The sequence below is a fragment of the Fundulus heteroclitus genome, chromosome 18, assembly GCF_011125445.2.
Source record: "Fundulus heteroclitus isolate FHET01 chromosome 18, MU-UCD_Fhet_4.1, whole genome shotgun sequence".
Taxonomy (NCBI): Eukaryota; Metazoa; Chordata; class Actinopteri; order Cyprinodontiformes; family Fundulidae; genus Fundulus; species Fundulus heteroclitus.
Window position 1 is genome coordinate 27,762,446 of NC_046378.1, and position 20,439 is coordinate 27,782,884.

Genomic DNA, 20,439 nt, shown 5'->3' on the forward strand with positions numbered 1-20,439 from the left:
AATGATACCTTTTTCCCAAGGTGATACTAGTTTCATGGTGTAACAATAAGAAGCTTAATATACAGGAAGGAAACACAATAGTACAGTACAGCAATATGTATCAACCGCAAACATCATTGTGATTCATAGACCAAGACAAAAGAGTGTATAAATATGAAGAGAAAGATAAAGGATACATGTTTCTTTTTTTAAACAGCTTGAACTGCACTTTTCTCTGGTAACCCCAGATAAAATTCAGTGGGAAAAAATGCTTTCAGAAGTTAATCAGAGCAGAAGCCAAGAAAATGTAGGATCTGAGGAGCTGCAGAAATCTGTTTACAGTTTGCCACCAATGCTGGGAACACAGCAAAGGTTCGATAGAAGGTGCTCTGGTCAGATGAGACAGAACTGAACAGGCTGTAGCTGCATGTAAAACATCATGTATGACGTCCAGGACACTGCGGCCATCATAATAGACAGAGGTGCTGATCAGGGTTGATGGGAAGATTTATTGGAGCTAAATACAGAAAAATCTTGGAAGAAAACCTGTTAGAGGCAGCAAAAGACTTGGGACTGGGGCGGAGGTTTACCTTCCAGCAAGACAACGACCTAAACATCAAATTATATGTGTCAACACTGAAAATGCATGTATACACACTCGCCATGCAAACGGACTAAGCTGGAGCTAGTTTGCAAATTCAGTCATTAGCTGTGCAAACCTAGTAGAGATATACCCCCAAAACACTTGTTGCAGTAATAGCAATGAAATGGTTTTCTACAAAGTATGAGTTGCATCATTTTCTTTCACTTTACAATTATGCTCTAACTCGTCATGTAGTCCCATTAAATAAGTTAAAGTGTTAGGTACTGGCATGACAAAATGTAATAAATAAATAAATAAATAAATATAAAAAGTATGCTGGATGAAGAGGGTGACGATTTTAGTCTCTAAATGTTCAAAACTTGAAGAAACGAACCCCTAAAAAACCCCAGTAATTGGTTTAGGTGGTTCGGGTCAGGTCAGGTTGAGTACTACCCAATATTGACTCAAGTGGGCTGAGTACGACCCTTTTTAGATTATTATTAGTTAAAAAATATGTAGAATATCTTTTATTCTTTTTCTTTACAAATATGCAACACTTTCTGTTGGCTGATCACATAAAATCTCAATAAAACACGTTGAAGTCTGTAGTTATCAACATGTGAAAATGGGATACTTTTGCAAGGCTCTGTCCATACATATGAAAATAACCAGTGAACAATAATCCTTAATTTTTATACAAGCCCAAAACTTGAGCTGACTGTGTTAAGAAAGCAACCATTAAATAGGTTTAAGTTTGTCTAAATTAATAATAATAATAATAAAGAAAAATACCGTCCTAAAGACCTGAGCATCAGCATAATGCATCATTACGTTCTTCCGCTGGCAGATACTATTTTTGGAGCCTGAACTGAAACAGCCACATCCTTGATAGAAAATACCTATTCTTCAACACGAGCCTCTTCTACCTCCGAGGTTATCACCAGTTCATCGAGGGAACATGGAAGCGAGAGACAATACCTTGCCTCAACTTCACCAGGCACTTGAGGTGGATTGCATCATTTCAATGAAACCCCAGCACCTTGAACTCTGCATAATTTGTAGAGGAAGAGACCCTGCGTCCTTTATGAGATTGTCAGATGCTGTTGTGATCAAAACAGACATGAATAGACCTTGGCGTGGCCAATACTTCTCTGGATCACATCAGCTGTGTGTCTTCCATTGTGATGGGAAAATAATTAGTTTCATCAGCCTCAACCTGTTGTCCTTCACGCAGCTCTGTTTTTTTTTTCTATGGATAGACGTAGAGCCTGAAAATGTAATTTGTTCCGATGCAGTGCTCATGTATGAGTTTGTGTTTTAATAAAAGCTCCCGGCACGATAAAAATATGACAGTCATTACCGGAGGCTATTTTTATTCCTAATTGTATTCCCATAATACCAATTTATAATGTTATTTAATTTAATAATAGTCACTTGAAAACTCATTCCATGGAAAACTGTAGTTATTGCAGCTTTTACTAACAATATATAGCAAACATACAACGCATTACCTTACAATGCTGCAGAGTGACCTAAACATGCCATTTAATCTCATAAAATCTGTGGGATTTTATGGGGTTTGTACGTTCATTGGCACCCCTGATAAAGTTGTATTTAAATCACATTACCTTAAACTTTTAATTTGAGTGTTTTAGGTCAAACATTCCCATAAACACACTCCAAAACGTTCTGGACAGCCTTCCCAGAAGCTGTTATAGGTTGGACCAAAGTCATATTAAACCCCATGGATTAAGATTTGGATGGCACTTAAATTCACATGCGAGTCAAGGCAGGGGAGTGAATACGTCTGGCAATATGGTGTATATGCATGAATGTCATATTAATTGTGGACCTATAATGATACTTTTGAACTGTACTTTTTGTATGAAGGTGGAATGATCATACAACTGAATGGGATAGAATAGAAATGTCCTTTATTGTCCCTTAGTGGGGAAAGTCAGGTGTCCCAGCAGCAAACTGAAAGGCAAATAGACACAGGCAGATTCACACTTGGGTAAAATATAAATAAATAAAGACATATGAACAAGAGACTGTACAGTAAGGGCAAATTTACAGCATAAGAAAAACAATACTTTGCATTTATTAAAAATAGCATATTGGCACTCATATTAAAAATAATTGTACAACTGAGTAGGGTAATTGAATTTTTTTTTTTTTTTTTTTTTTTTTTTTTTTTTTTTTTTTTTACAAAATGTGCATCTTACATTGTGTATAGCAAAGACAAACAGCCTATTTCTGAAAGGATTAAAACGGTCCAAATAACATCAGGGATGTAAATACTTATGTTGTTTGTTGGGAGCAGTGATGGTTATAAAGTCTAAGTGCTGATAGGAGGAAGAATCTGCAATAACTCTCCTTTGTGCATTTAGGATGCAGCATTCTGTCACTAACGGAGCTCTCCAGCTCTGCAAAAGCTTCATGCATTTGGTGGAAGGCATCCGTGATTTTATTTTAGCCAGAGCTCTTCTGTCTTTCACCACTAACACTGAGTCAAAGATGCATCCTGGGACACCACTGGCCTTCCTGATGAGCTTATCTAACCGTACCTTATCAGTTGTAGATGAGCTGATGCCATTACAGAGTCAAAAAGGTCCTCAGAGCACACCTGCACTAATAAAGTTCTTGCAGGTTGTCTGCTCTGACCCTTTCTGTAAAGCGCATCAGTGGACTCCAATCCAGTCTCCTGTTCAGGTGAACACTTAGGTACTTATAAGAGTCCACTATCTCAATGTCAGTTCTCTGGATGTGCACCAGCATCAATGCGTTGAATCTGCACCTGTGGAAATACACCACTACCTCCTGGACTCGCGTTAAGATATAAAGTGAATTACACATACAGGTGCAGATAAATATATATACCCCCACTTTTCCTTAGCAAGTTGGATCTTGACTACACATTTTTTGTAGCCATCAACAAGCTTCTGGATTTTTTTTATACCAGTCTTATCAGTAATGGTGAAAATCATTTTAATACATTTCCTGACTCGGGCTTGGCTTTTAAGCATAGCCCATGAATAGGGTTGTGGCCAGGGTCAGTCCAGAAACTTAATTTTGGGTAGCTTTACTCATTCCAAAATGAATTTGAATGTGTGTTTAGGACTATTGTCGTCTTGAGACACTCAGTTGTGTCCAGGTTTCAACTATCCAACTGACCACATATGTATGCCAGTATCCCTGTGGAATACATACATACATACATACATACATACATACATACATACATACATACATACATACATACATACATACATACATACATACATACATACATACATACATACATACATACATACATACATACATACATACTACTATCACTATTACTACTATTACTAATAATAATAATAATAATGGGCATGCCACGTGATAAGTACAAATAGTATTATATTACAGTATTATTTACATGTCAACACTAAGACAACTAATTGGTCACAAGGTTAGGAGTGCTTATAATGTGGGTAATTTCGGTGCATCCTGAAACAGGGCAGCTTAGTCCAACTTGGGCTTTTATTTTCACTTTATTTTTCATCGTAAGGCGGGAAAAACAATAAGTTAAACCCCTATTTAAATTCCTCTTTTTGTCAAGTAATATAATGCCAATAAATCTACTTTGTGTTTCGTGTTATCTCCATAAAAAGCAGAGTCCCAGATCTCCAGGTTCTTTGCCCTCCTTGCGCTTCCCTGCCCGAACAATCAAGCCTATGAGGCGCACCGCCGTTGGGTGTCGCTGTGCGCGAAGACTCGCTGCCGGGTCCCCGTGTTTGGTCCGATCGGACCCCAAAAAATACAGCCCAAAGTGTCAGGTAGTCTCGTTAACATGTGAGAAAATCTGACTGTGGAAGACGCCGAAAGAGAGGGAACCGAAACAAGGGCACACAAACACAGAGAGAAAGAGAGTCCTTTTTGCGCAAAGTGCGCAAAGGAGACATTTATTTCTATCTTTTTTGAGTTTGAGCAGGACTCGCAGGGAGCGGCGGAGATTACGGGAGGGGGAATGCCGACAAGGAGCGAAGACGCGCGGCGGGAGCACCAGACATGAGTCCGAGGTAAGAGCGGGACAGGGATGGCATCCACCACAGAGAGTTCATCCAAGGGCTTCTTATATGGTTTTCTTTGAAACTTTTGAATGAAGCTGATGCAAACTGAGCATCTGGATTTGACTATCCGCTCATCTTTAAAAGAAAGCAAACAGATACGTACGCTTGCCGAAAAATCATCGAGAACATTCAACGTCTGTCTTGTAAAACAATGTTTGAATTCAAAATTAGGGAATTTAAGAATATATGAATTGAATAAAAATATTGAATAAAAAATAATATTCTGCAAAAGCGATTTAAATAAAAGGGAAATATATGTGTATGTTTTTTTTATTATAAATGTTACCGCAATGTTACGTTATTCTCTTAGAAGGCCCTTTTCATAAAGAAGGTAGCGGTCGAGTCTTCAGTCTCAGGTGATGACTGGAGGACTTCACTGCACAGCAGGTGTCCAAATGAAGCCTCCTCCTGGTTCCATTCACAGCAAATGAATCATTTAAAGCTTATTTTCAGGGGATCTTTTACACACTTGTGAGACAGAGGAGGAAGACATTTCCCTTTCAAGTATTAGAGTAATAAAAGAACACAAATACAGTGAGATAAAACCCTTTTTTTTGGGACGCTCTTTTCAAATTATTCCCCAACATCTTCAAGGTTTTACCCTCAGATAGACACAACAGCTGCCTGTCCCTTTAAGACGATGTGTTGAGGAGTTCACGTCGGGGTCACTAGAAGTTCCTGCCCTCGATTTTACCTTTTAGTTTTATTATAGACTGACATCACACGGGGCGCTAAAACACTTAAGGCGCACAGAGGCTCCATTATCATCTCGGTCCGCGTTATTGAGCAGACTAAAAAATAGCTAAGGAAATTTAGGAAGACAGAAAAAAAGGGAGAAAAAATAGGAAAATTATGCTGGTGTAAGCACGTTTGCGAGTATATACATATATATATATGTCTGAGTTTTTTTTTCTTTAAGAAGAAGGAAGAGAGGAGGGGCAGCGAGAGACTGGGAGGAAAAAAGTGGGTGGGAGGGAGGACGGACCCAAGGAGCGAGAAGAAATTCATATCAATTAATAATCATAAAAAAAGAAAAGAGAGAGAGAAAGCTGGCAGACGCGTTCGGAAAACTGGCATGGGTTTTTGGAGGCTGGCAGTTTAACGCTGAAACGTCAGATATGACTCCCAGATACTGCTGAGATGATCATTAAGGGAGACTTAGATCGGATGGCAGAAGACATCGGGCATGCAGGTAAGAGCTGAGCCGCGCAGACAGCAACCCACAGGGAGGAAGGATGACATTTATGTACTTTAATTCAGAAACTGCAGCAGCGCACAGTAGGTTTAGCTTATTTTATTATTATTTTTTTGGTTTTATTATAAGCGCTCGGTTTACGTTCTGCAGCGTTCCTATTCGTGTTGGAGTTGATCAAGAGGTTGCGCTCATTCTTTAACGTGAATTTTAATCTGGCTCGTTTTAAACACCGTCCTTTATTAATGACGGACAGACAAATTAACATTAATTTAATAATTTGTGCACTGTTCAAGATAATAACGCAGATATGTTAGATGCGTATCAGGATCATTACACAGAACGATGTAATTAAGAATTAAATACATCCTTCTTTAACTCTGTATTTTTAACATCTCAAAATGTATTTTCTATTAAACGTTTTTTTTTATCCCCCCATCACTTTTTCTTTTTAACCGTGTAACAAAAGTCATACAGTGAATGACATGTTATGAGAACGACGGTCATTGCGCGCTAATACTTTGACGCACTTGTGGAGCCTATATTGTTTAGGTTTGCTTTGGGCATTGCGACATTTAAAGGGACTTCTTTAGTGTTAATGACAGCTCTGAAAGAGGGAAGAGCTGCTTTCAACAGCCTCACCTCAGTGCTCAATAAGCTGAGGAGTTTTTTTTTGTTAGATAGTCCAAGCTTTTTAAACCTTATTCTTGCCCAGTCAGTGATAGGAAGACATAGGGATGGGTTCTGATCTGGGAGCCGGGTCCACTCGTGATTCGGTTTACTGCACAATAAGTGAAGCAGAGTAAAACAGATTATGGAGGCTGAGAGGAGCGCTCCTCTCAGCGACACCCAGGGCCAGTAAGTAGCAGCCCTCTGTTGTGGAAGTGCTCTTTCTCAAAATCTCAGACGATCATTTATTTAAATTAATCCGCAAATAATTTTTTTTCTAAAAAAAAATAGTTTGATAATTGTTGATAAATGAACAAATTAAAACTAAATTAAAGGCAGAACGTTTACACTGTTATAATATATTTTTTAAGCCATCATAGACATTCAGTCTGTTCTGGTTTGACTTGAAGGAAATTGCAGGTTTTAAATAAATGGGCCAGTTTTAGTATCTTAACTTATCTTAGGTTAACATGTTCCTTTAATAGCATCTCAAACATGTGTGATGAGTTTTACATGCGCTGACATTATAGCAGGAAGCTGATTCTGATCTCTGCTGACCAGACTTAAACTCTTAACAAGAACTTTCTGGACACTTAACTTACGCTTGCACGGCTGTAACTGATGTTAAATCTCCCAAGATTAGTTTTTGAACTGCAGAAAGAAAACACGACAAGTGCTAAATTGGCTTTTAAACTTAGCAGGGGTGTAGAAGCGGGTACATTCAAATGAAATGTCAACACAATGTTTTGAGCAGATGTTCGGAGTGTTTAATTACTTCGCTCCTTACCCACAAAATTACAAAATTGGAACAATAATCTAATGCAAAAAGAGGAATGTCATTTTAGTACCCTACTTCGCAGTCCTCCGATTCACGTCAAAATGTTTAGGGGGGGTCATGAAAAAGAAAGCCTGTCTAAAGATCCCACAGAGAGAATCTACTTGGCTTCTATGCAAGCTTGTAACATATTTATTGTATTATTATTTGTACCATAGAAATTAGATAACAAAACTCAAGATTTTATTTGCATGTTTTTAAAAAAATGCACTTAAAGCAGTACGTTTGTGTTTAACTGTGTTTTTTTTTTAGTATTAAGGTTACGCTCAGATATTTTTAAAGAGTCAAGATGAAGCTTTCTCAAACAGATAAAGATACATAAAAAAAAACTCTAAGTTATGTATGGTTAGACCACAGCTATCAAGCTTGCTGTGACCACAACACATAACCCCAAATAATGTGTTGTTAGCACAACACAAGTCAGGGGCACATAAGGATATTGAGGTAGTTGATTTAATGTCCGCCCTCATAGATATAAGTCAGGACATAAAAAGGGTGGTTGTTGCTTTCGATGCAGCCGCTGCTTGATGTGCCTGCTGCTGAGAAAGCATACAGATACTATCTGAGTTCGACACCATGCACCAATCACTGATAACGAGCTAATGAGCAAGTATGGAAAGTTAAGCCGCGCTTTTATCGCATATGCTTATGAGCACAACATATCTGACAGACGTTGGAACGTGAAGTAAAATCAATGGGTAGTGAAAGCCGGATAGAAAAAAAAGAAAAGAAATTGGAGGCGGTAACATAAGGAATGACAGCTCAAGACTTGATATTATGATCCTATTCCTATGTTCTTTTTTATGTCTAAGTATTTACTGTCATAGATAGGTCATTTATGAAATAGGACCATGTTAGAATATGTAAGAAAAAAAAGGAATTCTTAAAATTATGTTTAAAATAAGCTGTTTTCTCTTACGTATTGATTTTTGTTCTGTGTGTCTGACTTTTTATTTTGTTCTTTAACATGCTGAACATGCATTAGCAAAAAAAAGAAAAGAAAAAAAAAAGAAATCTGCAGAAACTGCTCAGAAGTTTCCGTGAGTTTCAAGAATCTGCTCTTTTTAGAGGATAAAAATCAGCAGGAGATTTTTGCTCACTGCTCTTCATGAGTTCCTCCTCTATGAGTTTGCTTGTCAAGGTTTTTTAAAACTTCATACTTCCTTTTTCTTATTCTGAGAGCTCACACTGTGGGTGAAATAAACAAGAAGTGAATGAGCTGGTGTCAGGAAGACTATGATCAGACGGATGACATGATATTTATTTAGTTGCTTGTTTCCCATCAGTGATACTAAGCCCCCAGGGGACGGTTTGAGACGCTTAATCTCAGAAGTAAACTGTCCTCGAATGCCGCTGCTTGAACAATACAAGGCTTTTCTTGCATGCAGACGTTGTCGTTTATTTTAGGCTTGATGGAACAATTAGTGTTGATGTTTAAGTGTGTGTGTGTGTTTCTGCACATTAGATTCCTGGAGCCTATCTCAGTGCAAAGTATTGAACCGTCTAACACTGATTTACACCTTGTGCGCTCCGTGTTCCTTATATGACTGAGCAGAAAGGCGAGCTGAAGCCCTATCTTTTTTTGGATGCATCCTTCCTCCCACCGGTTTATACCTGCTGTTCATCACACTTGTGAAACGTTCATCTCTCGCTTTGTTTAAAGCTCTGCACTGCTCTTCTGGAATACCTTAGCAGGAAGCTGGCAATTATAAAATAAATGTGTATCTGAGGTTTAGTAACTTAAACTCTCTCTCTCTCTCTCCTTTTGCTCCCTGAGTGGGAGGTCAATGTAAAGACTTGAGTTTCTGCTAATGAGGAAACCATTGCAAGTGCTCACCTATAGTAGTAGTTCAGTTACTAAGTGGCTTTCAGGAACACTTCCAACACACTTTCCTTTTGTTCCATCTGGTGGAGTCAGTAAATCTCCCTAAATCTGAATCAATTAATAAAAAAACAACACAAATACACAAAAACATAATAATAATAATAATAATAATAATAATAATAATAATAATAATAATAATAATAATAATAATAATAATAAAGTTATTAACAAAAATCTGAATTTTGTGGCCAATCTCCAGTTTATGTGACACTGCTTATTCTAGTTTTGGCCAATTGATATTTCTCTTCAAAAAGTGTAATATGAGGGAATATAAGAACAACATTAAAAGTATAATTTTTTTGTCCTTTAAGTCAGGGAGGACCATTATTTAAAATAGGAAAAGAAGCCATGAAGCCACGAGCCTCAGAGAGAGCAGTGACTACAAAGCTGGGCTTCACTATTTTAAAACAAAGATAAACTGCTAGTGGAGTTTACATTGTAAGTTTTCTTTAGCATTTTATATTAGCCATTAGCAGAGGTAGCATCGCGAAACAGCACGAAACTTGTGTGCGACTTTGCTGTTCTTCGTCCAGCTTTCCTGTGATCTGCAGCAGGTTTTGCTCTCTCGCAGCCTGAATGAACTGCAAACAACAACAACAAATCAGTTTCCTTTGAAATTGCTTCTAGGTTTATATCTCGTTGATACTGGGAAAGGCTAAGTGAGTCTTCCTCCTGCAGTAACAACTTTCACAATGTGTTGTTACAGTGATGTGCAACTTGTCACATGTGGTGTGTTTCACTGATTGGAAAAATATCAGATTTCTGACTTTCCAACCTGCCCATTACCAGTGATGATGAGGTTAATTGAAAGTGGATTTGTGTGTTAGAAATTAAGCATTAATTTCATATGCAAAATTATTTTGACTTTTTTATACTTTCTTTTATCCTATACATTTTTCTCTGTGTATTGCTTGGTTTTATTACTATTTTTTAAATTAAGTGCAATAGTGAAGAAAACGATGTGTTAAAGGATTTTTACAGACTTCAAAATGACACCTTCTGCATGAAATTTTACAGATATTTACTCTTGCAGGTGGTGGACTGAAGACAATGCTGGATGCCATGGATGTTCCAAGTCATGCTAGGGATCTCCTCCTGCAGCTTAACAGCCAACGCACCAAAGGCTTTCTGTGTGATGTCATTATTGTGGTGCAGAACGCCCTCTTCAGAGCTCACAAGAACATTCTGGCTGCCAGCAGTCACTACTTGAAGTCCTTGGTGGTCCATGACAATCTCATCAACCTCGACCACGAGATGGTGAGTCCAGCGGTCTTCAGGGTAATCCTGGACTACATCTACACGGGGCGCCTCAATGAAGGAGACCCCACCTCCTCCACTGAACCCAATCTAGGCGCTGTCTTGGCAGCAGCCAGCTACCTGCAGCTGCTCGACTTGGTGGCTTTGTGCAAAAAGAAGCTGAGAAGAAATGGGAAGTATCCTCCCCGTCCAGGTCCTGCATTTCTACCTTACCCAAAGATGGGGCCCAGCGGCATGGGTTTAGGAGTTGGAGGCAGGTATAGGGTATCTACCCCCGTGATTCAGTCCTGTCCTCCTGGGGGAATTCTTAATACGCCCCGAGCACCGTCACTGGAAGAGCTGGTTCCCCATCGAATAACCATTCATAGCGGTGAGCTGTATGCTCCCATTTCCAACCAGACCTCTCAGGTGTTCCCTTCTCTGCCTGCCCAGCTGGTACGCACTCCCCACTCCGATAGGAACTGCTCCCCCAGCTTTGGCCTCGATCTTTCTAAAAAAAGCCCCACCTCCCAGTCCCAGCTCACACCCTCTCAAACCCATCTGGCGAACAGTCACAGCAATGAGGAGCGGGATGGGACTTTAAGTGGAGCCACTAGTCCCATTCCAGGGACAAATGGGAGAGCCTTTGTGTCAGAAAAAATGGAGTCTGCTGACCAGGCAAGTTCCCTTACACCTCCACCTTTTAGCCACCTAAACCAGCCTTTAGCCCCCCACCTCCCTCATCTGCCCCGCTCAGGTTCCCAAGGGACAGATCGCTATGCATGCACCGGCAGCCCTGAAACCCCGACAGAAGGCGGAGAGGCAGGAAGAGATATGAGAAACATCTACCGCTGGGTGAAACACGAGCCACTGCCATACGCCGGCGAAGATGAGGACGAGGATGATGACGAAGAGGAAGGGGGTGAGAATGGAGACCAGCATCACAACCATCACAAGCCAGGGGAAGAGAGCGAAGGAGTAGACGACAAAAGTGGCTCTGGCACGGAGGAGACAGGCAGCAGCGAGGGCCGCCCGTCCCCTACCGGACCACTTGGGAGATTCCACATGCCGTATGAGCCGGAAAGCTTCGGGGACAACTTGTACGTTTGCATTCCCTGCGACAAGGGCTTCCCAAGCTCAGAGCAGCTCAATGCACACGTGGAGACGCACACAGAAGAGGAGCTGTATGTCAACTCCGGTGGGGAAATGGGGAACAGTAATAACAGCAATAACAGTTTAACCAAAGGCATGGGAGGTAACGCAAACGGTTATGGAAGCCTCAACAGCAGCAACGCGCCAAACAGTATGTCCCACCTGGAGACCAAATCTGACCAGGGTCTGAATTCAGGAACCATCGGGGAGATGATCAGACCTTATCGCTGTTCCAACTGCGACAAGTCTTACAAAGATCCAGCCACCTTGCGCCAGCACGAGAAGACCCACTGGCTGACGCGGCCTTACCCCTGCAGCATCTGTGGCAAGAAGTTCACACAGCGTGGCACCATGACGCGCCACATGCGCAGCCACCTGGGCCTCAAGCCTTTCGCCTGCGATTCCTGCGGGATGCGCTTCACCCGCCAGTACCGCCTCACCGAGCACATGCGTATCCACTCCGGAGAGAAGCCCTACGAATGTCAGGTGTGTGGCGGGAAGTTCGCCCAGCAGCGCAACCTCATCAGCCACATGAAGATGCACAGCGGTGGGGGAACTGCCGGGGGCCTGACGGCAGATGGGAAACTGAAGCTTGACTTTGCAGAGGGCATTTACCCCCTGAGCAAGTATGCAGCAGAGCACCTGGGGCTGAAGCAGGAGAAGGCAAATGAGCTTCTCATTCAAGCGCAGCAGCAACTGGTGGCAGATGCCAAGGCCATAGAAAGCCTCTACCCACTCAGCAAGCTGGCGTCGGAGCATCTAGGCCTCACCCACGACAAGATGGACATCATAAGCCAACCACTGCCCCCTCCTCCACAATCAATCTCTGACAGTCGAACCATTGATCGCTACTCACCCAGCTAAGACAATTGATATTCCTAGGTGGCAATCACAGACAAGTCTGCGTGCACTCACAGTTTGCAGTATTCAAAAGCCATTCACCTCAACTCCATATCTTCCTCTGCACCTCAGACTCAGGCCAAGTGGAACTGGTCTGCTCATGCACACCCAAAATGCGTAGAACTGTAAGTGCCTTTCTTTGCATCTAATGTGTCTTTTTAAGTCCTTCATAAAGGAGCTCTTCTTTCTGTGACCAAAGGACACTCATTGTAAAGAACTTCAGTATATTTGTACAGTCTATGCAAAGAAACCTTTGTTTTTTTTATTATTTCAGCCATTGAGCCATAGTGACTAAGTCAAAACCAAAATGAATTTCTTTTATTTATTTTTTGTATATGATGAAATCCAAAGAAAACATGTTGCAAAGAGACTTTGCAGTCTGCACCCTAAACCTGTGTACTATTAATCTATGTGTAAAACGAAAGACAAAGCACATAAGGAACAGCATTCAGGGTTGTAAAGACCTGAGCAGAACTTTTACCACACGAATAAGCAAGTCACCTGGATCTTTTGTACAATCTTGGGGTACGGGATACTTTGTGTGTCTGGATTCATGCTTTCGCTCCCCCTCTATGTGAAGTTACCAAAACGTAAAGGCCTTACTCTTTGACTTTTCGCCTCACTCCCCCCCACCCCCGGGTGTTCGTGTGGGTAAATGCTCATCCTTTATGTGACAGCAGTGGTGGCTTAATCAGCTTTACACCCAGCTCTCAACCACTCATGAGCTAAAACTTCCTCGGCAGTGTGACAAATGGACCTTAGCTTTCAGCTGTTTGGAAGATGCAGTTTAGCAAAGCCCTGTGATCTCATAAGTGGGACACGATTGCACATACCCAGCTGATGACACACTAATCCCTGTTCAATGACGAGCGCCTCTCCGACTCATGGGTGTTGGTTTACGCTTTTGTAGAAACAGCTCGGTGAGGAGGAGGAGGCCGAGGCTGCATTGGTGATGAAGAACTCTGTCATTTACCGACAGAAGTTGTTTATAGGTCAGTAATAGGGTGACAATTGAGGGTGGAGGAGGCAGTGGTCAAGGGCCTTGTTGTGGACACTTCTTTACCAGGATCAAGGTAAACAAAGGTTTACACAAAATGTTTTTTTTACTTAAACATTCGCAACAGTTTAATTTACTCCTAAGAGATGTGATCACCAGAGTGATCAGAGATCTTTCATTATCGTTAATCTCTGATATCGTTACTCAATATTAGAATATAATGAGAACTGTCATACTGGCTGATGGCGACTTCAGTCTATAATCATCCCTCCTATTTGTTGATGTGGCCCCTTGCCTTAAAGCACTCTACTAACTTGGAGGGAGGTTCACTTTGCACACAACAGGCTGCTAATCTGTCAGCAACACGATCGGAAGAAAGCAGTCTGTCGTGACTCTTCCCCCGAAAGCTGGTGGGTGAGCAGCCCTCCCCAGCTGCTATGCTCCAGTAAATCCCTGTGAAATCCCACTTTCTCCTGGACAATTCGCACTCGCTTACCAGCATGATGTCCCATTTCACGCCTGCCATCTCGCTCCTGTGATCGACTATTAAATGTTACATCCAAGCCCAGCAAGTGTCTCTTGGCCCCACCTCTCTGCCTCGCTCAAACCAAAGTTTGAAATAAATGACATTTCTTTCCTGACCAAGAGTTCTTCCAACTTGAAAAACACAAAGAGCACTTAAAATGTTGTGGTTTGAAGGCACATTTTTGTCTGCAAATCTTTCTGCCAAAGAACATGTTGGCCTCTTTTTTTTTTTCTTCTTCTTCTTTTCATAGTTACTAGTCCTTGATTTAGATTAGAAAAAATTGACCACTATAGTGCCAACGCCAACCTCTGGAGGTGAATGTGAAGACTAAAGCCATAAATACACTGTGATAGTTATTCTGAAAGCCTTAAAGGAAAAATAAATAGTGCCTCACTTGTGAAAATGTCTTTTTTTAATGTAACGATAATTTAAGGGCTTCTCTTCTGGTAGCATATGATCATATCACACATGTTTTATCTTGTATCTTCTGTTCTTTTCTTCTTATTGATTTGTGGTGCACATAAAAAAAAAATCCCCCCCAAAAAAAAAAAACGAAAAAAAAAAAAAAATGGTGCTTACCTCAGGACTGAACCCAACTAAGCTTTTGTAAACCTTTGCTCAAAAATATCGACCCCTATCACAGATACACTTTTTTATTCTTTGCTAATGGGGTACCATTCCCCGTTTTAAACCTGTGTTTTTTTTCTTGTGTTTAGACGTAACATTTTTTAATAGTTTTATGCGAAAGAGATGACATATGATGTTATGTTTTGCTTTTCATGTACAGTTTCTGTTACGTCATCCTCGAAGAGGCTTCTGTTTGACATGTTTTTATCTCTACACCATTAGAGGCTGTAAATGTTTGTGATTTTTTTAATAACTGGGTATACACGGTTTGCATTGTTATTCTTTTCTTTATTTTTTTTTTTTACTTTTTTTTTAACCGCATGTACGGCGATATTTAGGTGACAAGTGCTGTGTTTTGAAATATCTCCCCCACCCACAAGATGTGATGCCTCATCAGCACTTCCTTAAACAGACTGGCAGTGTGTCGGAAACTAACCTCACGTTGCTCGGCTCCCTTTTCTCCTGAAGATGGTGAACTTTTAACACGAGCCAGGCAGAGGTTGAGCTTGCTCAGAGGCACGCAGGAAGTGGGCTTGTTTTTTGTCGCCCGATGCTTAAAGTTTAGCGCGGTGATGAAAAAGTATAAAACAACTGCTTGAAGCTCAAAGGGCACTTACTGGTTGAAAGAACATGCTCCATGTGCATGTGTCGTAAAAAGTAGGAACAAGCGGATGTGAGTCGTGGGAATTTGAGGCTCCTTGCTTTCTCTCATTCACGAGCTCAAGTGAAAATCGAATTCCTTGCCAGCGCCACCGAAATAACATGATACGTTTCCACTTCAAATCTGTGCTGAGGGGAAACGGAAAGATAATGCGTGAATCTTTTTTACTTTGGAATATGTGCCATTTGAAATTGGCTTCATTGCATTAACGTGTACAACAGGGCAGGGCCGAGAGCATCTATAGGAAGGGGGAAATATTTGCTTGTCTGTTTGTTGGCCACCATGCTATCTGAGTGTAAGATGGGCTGTTTAATGCATGTCCTGGGAATAGCGTTGGTGTGAAGGAGAGGAGCCGAGGAGCAGGAAGTGAACTTTTGGCTGGTGCGGTGCGCTGAGCAGGATGTGCCGTGTGTTTCTGCTCACAAACAGATATGGTGAGGGACAGAAGCAGGGAGAGCGCAGCAGGGTGGACGTGAGCCATTGTCTCAGTAAGAAAGCCTGCTCGTACTTCTAAAACCCTAAATTCAGTACACGAGTGGACTGTATCTTCTCTGTTCCTTCCTCTCATTGCTCTTTGGGAATGAACTTCTGTTCAGTGTCACAGTGATTGTGGGGCTTTAGGGGCTGCACAGGGACCCTGGCTTGAGGATGAGATGGTTTTATTTCATTTTTTTTTTAGCTTATCTTTACCGACACGGGCAAGGTTTGTTGTGTTGCAACCAGAAACTTTAATATATTTTATTGCAGAAGTGGAATGAAGGGAGTGTGTGGTTTTCAACATTTTTCACAAATACAAATCTTAAAAGTGTGGCATGCATTTGTCTTCAGTCCCCTTGAGTCACCAGTTTTGTTTTCTATTCACAGCCTGTTTGATCTTATTTCCATACAAGCTCAAGCTCAGTCAAATTGGTTAGGGAGAGAGTCTGTGCAGAACAGTTTACATAAGTATTACCCACAGATCCTCAATTAGGGTTTTGTTTGGACTGGGCCATTTTTAACACTTAAATATGCTTTGATCTAAGCCACTTCATTGCAGCTTTGGACTGTTATCTTGACCAGGCCTAAGTCTTTTGCAGCCTAACTTTTTCCATAATTGTCCTGTCTTAAGCCTTGTCTACCCCATTGAGTCTGAGCATGTTATCTGTCCCTGCTAAAAAAAAAAAAAAAAAGCATTCACGCAACATGATGCTTCCATAACTGTAGGGGATATTTTTACCTGGTTATTTCTTCATCAGAAAGTTGAAGAAAGAAAGAAAGAAAAAGAAAGAATGAAGAGCTGAACTGTATTTTATTTATGGGTGTCAGCATAAAGGGACCAAATACAAATGCACACTACAATGCTTGGATTTTTATTTGTAAAAATGTTTTCAGACTATGCAAACTTTTCCTTCCATGTCACAATTATGCACTACTTCAGGTTAATCTGTCAGATAAAATCCCCTTTAAGTACATACAATGTTGTGGTTGTAACAGGACAAAACGTAAAAAAGTTCAAGGGATGTGAATGGTTTTGTGTGGCACTGTAAACATTTTTTAATGTTGCTCCAAAAGTAAAATGTAAATCAGCAATAAAAATGTAGGCTTATTTGTTTTTATTTCATAGCTGTCTAATTTAGTCAGTCAAATTAAGAGTTTTCTTTCAATTTACTGACATAGCCCCATGGGATTTTTTTTTTTTGCCATGCGCCTTCATTAAAGTTATTCAGATGACACACCAATTGAAAAAAAAAACAAAAAAAAACCCAGGTTCATCATAAAGGCTTAGATTAAAATGTTTTAAAAATCATTTAATAGGTTCTTAAAAAAACAACTTGTACTCAGATGAAAAAAGATAATGAAAAAGTACTGGTGAAAGTTTTATAGTGCCAAGGCTTTAAGTTAAAAAGATGGCTTTTAAAATTTTTTTTTATAAAAAAAAAAAGTTTCTCTACCAGCAGAACAGGAAAAGATTATGCGACAAGATGAGTTGTTTGAGGCTCTTTCCGCTGTTCAACTTTTATTAGATTTTACTGTGTAGACTAAAATGACTGAAGCCCTTAGCAGACATGACGATGTAAAAAAATAAAATAAAGTATATATATCATTTTTGTGACTCTCACCAGTCGAACTGTGAAACCAATTATATCCGGTAAATTGTGACAGGGCTGTTTGTTTCTAATTGAATTCATGGTTAAATGTACACTGGTAAAATGAAACGTTAGAAATAAACCAATACAATTGCTTTAACAATGTGCATACCTTTTATTTGCTTAGATTGTAATCTGTATGTCTAAGTAGAAATAATATAGATTTATGAGCAAAGAGGCCCTTAAAGTTAATTAAATTGTGATGCATTTTAAAAATATACCTAGCTGGATTAATTGAATTTTACCTAATTGAGATCATGTTACTCCTCTGGTTTTCCTCACATGCAAAACAAACAAGGAAAAAAAAGACAAAAAAAAAGTTATTAGCGCACACTAGGTTTGACATTTATTCTAAGGTGGCATGTAAACTGTTCCTTTACAGCTATAGATGTTCACCAGTAACAAATGCTAGAGGGCTAACAAACTCAACTTGCTAGCCAATTTTACTTTATCAGCCGTGTCGCTAAACTATCTTAAGCTGGATGCAGAATTTTTGATTGTATTCTATGAAGCTGACACAATAAATCTCTTCCTAAACAGCCACAGCTAAGATGTGCTGTCCATTAGCTACGACTGCATCAGGGCTTAGAGGTTAAACCCTTGCTCCAACACAAAAACCTTCTCAGTCACAATTATCCAATGATGATAAAAAAAATTAAATTTAGGTTTTCCCACTGAACAAAACTATATTTGTAATATCAAACATTACATTTACTCACTAAAAAGTATATTACTAGATAATATTTAAACCTTACAAACGTCCTTTTTATAATGCATGCAAAGTCATGCTGTTACAATAATCCTGTCCTATTTAGAGCCCTAACAGATATAAAAATCCATTAATTATTAAATCACCCCATATTGATTAACTTCACTATGTGTAAGATTATTGGACGCATTTACGTAATGCACCTGTCCAACTACATGTCATGCCTGGCCCATTGCTCAGCAGCGTGAAGAACAAATCCAATATTTGACACTTTCAAGAGTCTTTATTACAAGCAGCTGCTTTCGATTTATTTCCTTCAAACTGCCCTTTCCTTGGAATAAAGGGAATCGCTGTATTGTGATATTTAAGTAAAAACAACAACTTTATTATACTTAAAAACTTTCTCAAGAAGTCCCACGACCACCCTCCCTCTGGCACTTTGCGTCCATTGCTCTCCTCCTCCTCTTCCTCCCGCCGGCGCACAGCTTGGCTCCGCTGCCCTTTTCCCCTCACTGAGCGCAGCTTCCCTCTTCACCTCGCTCTGCCCTCCTCCTCTCCCGTTATCCGCTTAACTTCCAGCTGTTTTTTTATGCAGAGGACGACCGTTGTCTAAATGTTTACGTGAAGAGCTATTTTCTTTTTCTCTTGGCCCTGATCGATTTCCAAAAACGAACTTCGAGGTATGTTTAAAGAAAGTGCAAACTGATGGGCCAAAAAAGAAAAGTATCTGACACTGTTATTACGTTCGGATTTTAAGCCAAGAAACGGCGTAGTAAAGGGAAGATTAAAGACAGCGGATTGTTGTAGAGGAAATGCGGAATAATGCGAGGGGAAATGTTCAGGGGGAAAATATGCTCAGAAAGATGCCAGTAAAGTAAACATGTTTGAAATTGCACAATTGAGTCGCGCCTTGGCTGCACCAGCCAAGTCATGCGCTGAGATGGAGAGAACGAGTAAAAGGAGAAGGGTTGAGAATAATAAAGAAAGAGAAAAAGAGAAGAAAAAGTAGTTTGTGCTTGATGGTCAGAAATGCCTTTGAGGTTACCGTGAAGATTTCTCTTTTTTTTTTTTTTGCCATTTCATTGTCGATTGCAGCAACTCTTATCAGGTTCTTGAAATGATTGTTCATGCCGTTGTGTCTTCCTAGATGGCGTTCTTTTCAGGATGAGCAATTAGCTCCCAGTCAAGGCAGAAACAACAAAGTGCACTTCGTAGTTGGACAGTGGAAGGGTTTGTGCTCGCACGTCAGTTTGCATCTGTTCAGCTGCATCGGATGGATAAAAACCATGAATGTTGGCTTAATGCTGTTCATGCATACAGCATGCAGCTTCTAAGGAGTTTAAACTCAAAGACAAAGAAAAAGGACAAAAACAAGCAGGAATTTGGAGGATTTTATCTTTCAACACACAGACACACACACACACACACACACACACAGCTGGCTGGCAGACGGCTGCACCAGATTAGGTCAGATTTAATTAGGTTGCCCTGCTCTGTTTGGTGTGTCACTTCTTGTTGAAAAAGCCATTTTTAAAGAGAATGTACTCCAATGACAGATTCCAGTCCAACCTGTGCCAAAAAAAAAAAAAAAAAAAAAAATCCAACAAAGCCTCAGGGTTCGTCATGCAAAAAGCATCTATGCTGGTTTAGAAAAAAAAACATTTTGTGTTGGTATGGTAGGTTACAATCTAATGTAGCTCACATAGAAACTTATGGACGCGAAAGTTCGACAGTAACGCAATGCGACAAGCAGACGGTAGTTGCTGCAAAAAGTTGGAAAAGCACACACTTTAATGCACGCATTACAGCTTTAGAAAGGAAATTAGTTTTTTATTTTTTTTTGCTGGGTCTTTAATTGGATCTTATTGCAGCAAAAGTTCACGAAACACGACCAGACTCCCAACATTTTCTTCTGTTTTGTCATAGTTTTGCAACAGCACATACTGTACCATGCAGACAAATAAAAGCAATACTTTAAACCAAACAGTATTTTTTTTAAAAAAAACATGTTCTGCATTTTTTTGTGTGTCAATATTGATCTTACCTTGCTTTCATGAAATGAATGTATTTATTGCATGTCAAAATGTTTTATAGCTTTTTTTGTTTGTTTTTGTGTAAATTGAATTGTGGGTTTTTATAAGAAATTCATTTTATGGTGATGTATTGATGATTTTTTGTTGATAAGGCTTTTATTTTTTAAAAGCCAATGTGAAAATTTGTTTTTTTGTTTTGCAATATACTCCA

General features: G+C 40.0%; 1 protein-coding gene across 3 annotated transcripts; it reads left to right on the top strand.

The window, feature by feature from the left end:
• The first annotated feature begins 4,342 nt into the window (after positions 1 to 4,342).
• On the top strand, positions 4,343 to 20,189 carry hic1 (hypermethylated in cancer 1). 3 transcript variants are annotated; one of them, XM_012874590.3, is made up of 2 exons: positions 4,343 to 4,629; positions 10,295 to 20,189. In XM_012874590.3, exon 2 carries the CDS (start codon positions 10,312 to 10,314, stop codon positions 12,511 to 12,513), a length of 2,202 nt encoding a protein of 733 aa, XP_012730044.2. In that variant the 5' UTR covers positions 4,343 to 4,629; positions 10,295 to 10,311; the 3' UTR covers positions 12,514 to 20,189. The 3 variants fall into 3 exon arrangements, with proteins under 3 accessions (XP_012730044.2, XP_012730043.2, XP_036006191.1); XM_012874589.3 differs by lacking the exon at positions 4,343 to 4,629 and adding an exon at positions 5,268 to 5,872; XM_036150298.1 differs by lacking the exon at positions 4,343 to 4,629 and adding an exon at positions 5,826 to 5,872 and having other exon boundaries at positions 10,279 to 20,189.
• The last annotated feature ends 250 nt before the right edge of the window (positions 20,190 to 20,439 follow it).

Bases quoted from the DNA above. Each gene is read 5' to 3' on its own strand.
- hic1 (XM_012874589.3), top strand. From the start codon at position 5,821: ATGATCATTAAGGGAGACTTAGATCGGATGGCAGAAGACATCGGGCAT. The intron at 5,873-10,294 runs GTAAGAGCTGAG...TTACTCTTGCAG, and splicing joins AGAAGACATCGGGCATGCAG to GTGGTGGACTGAAGACAATG.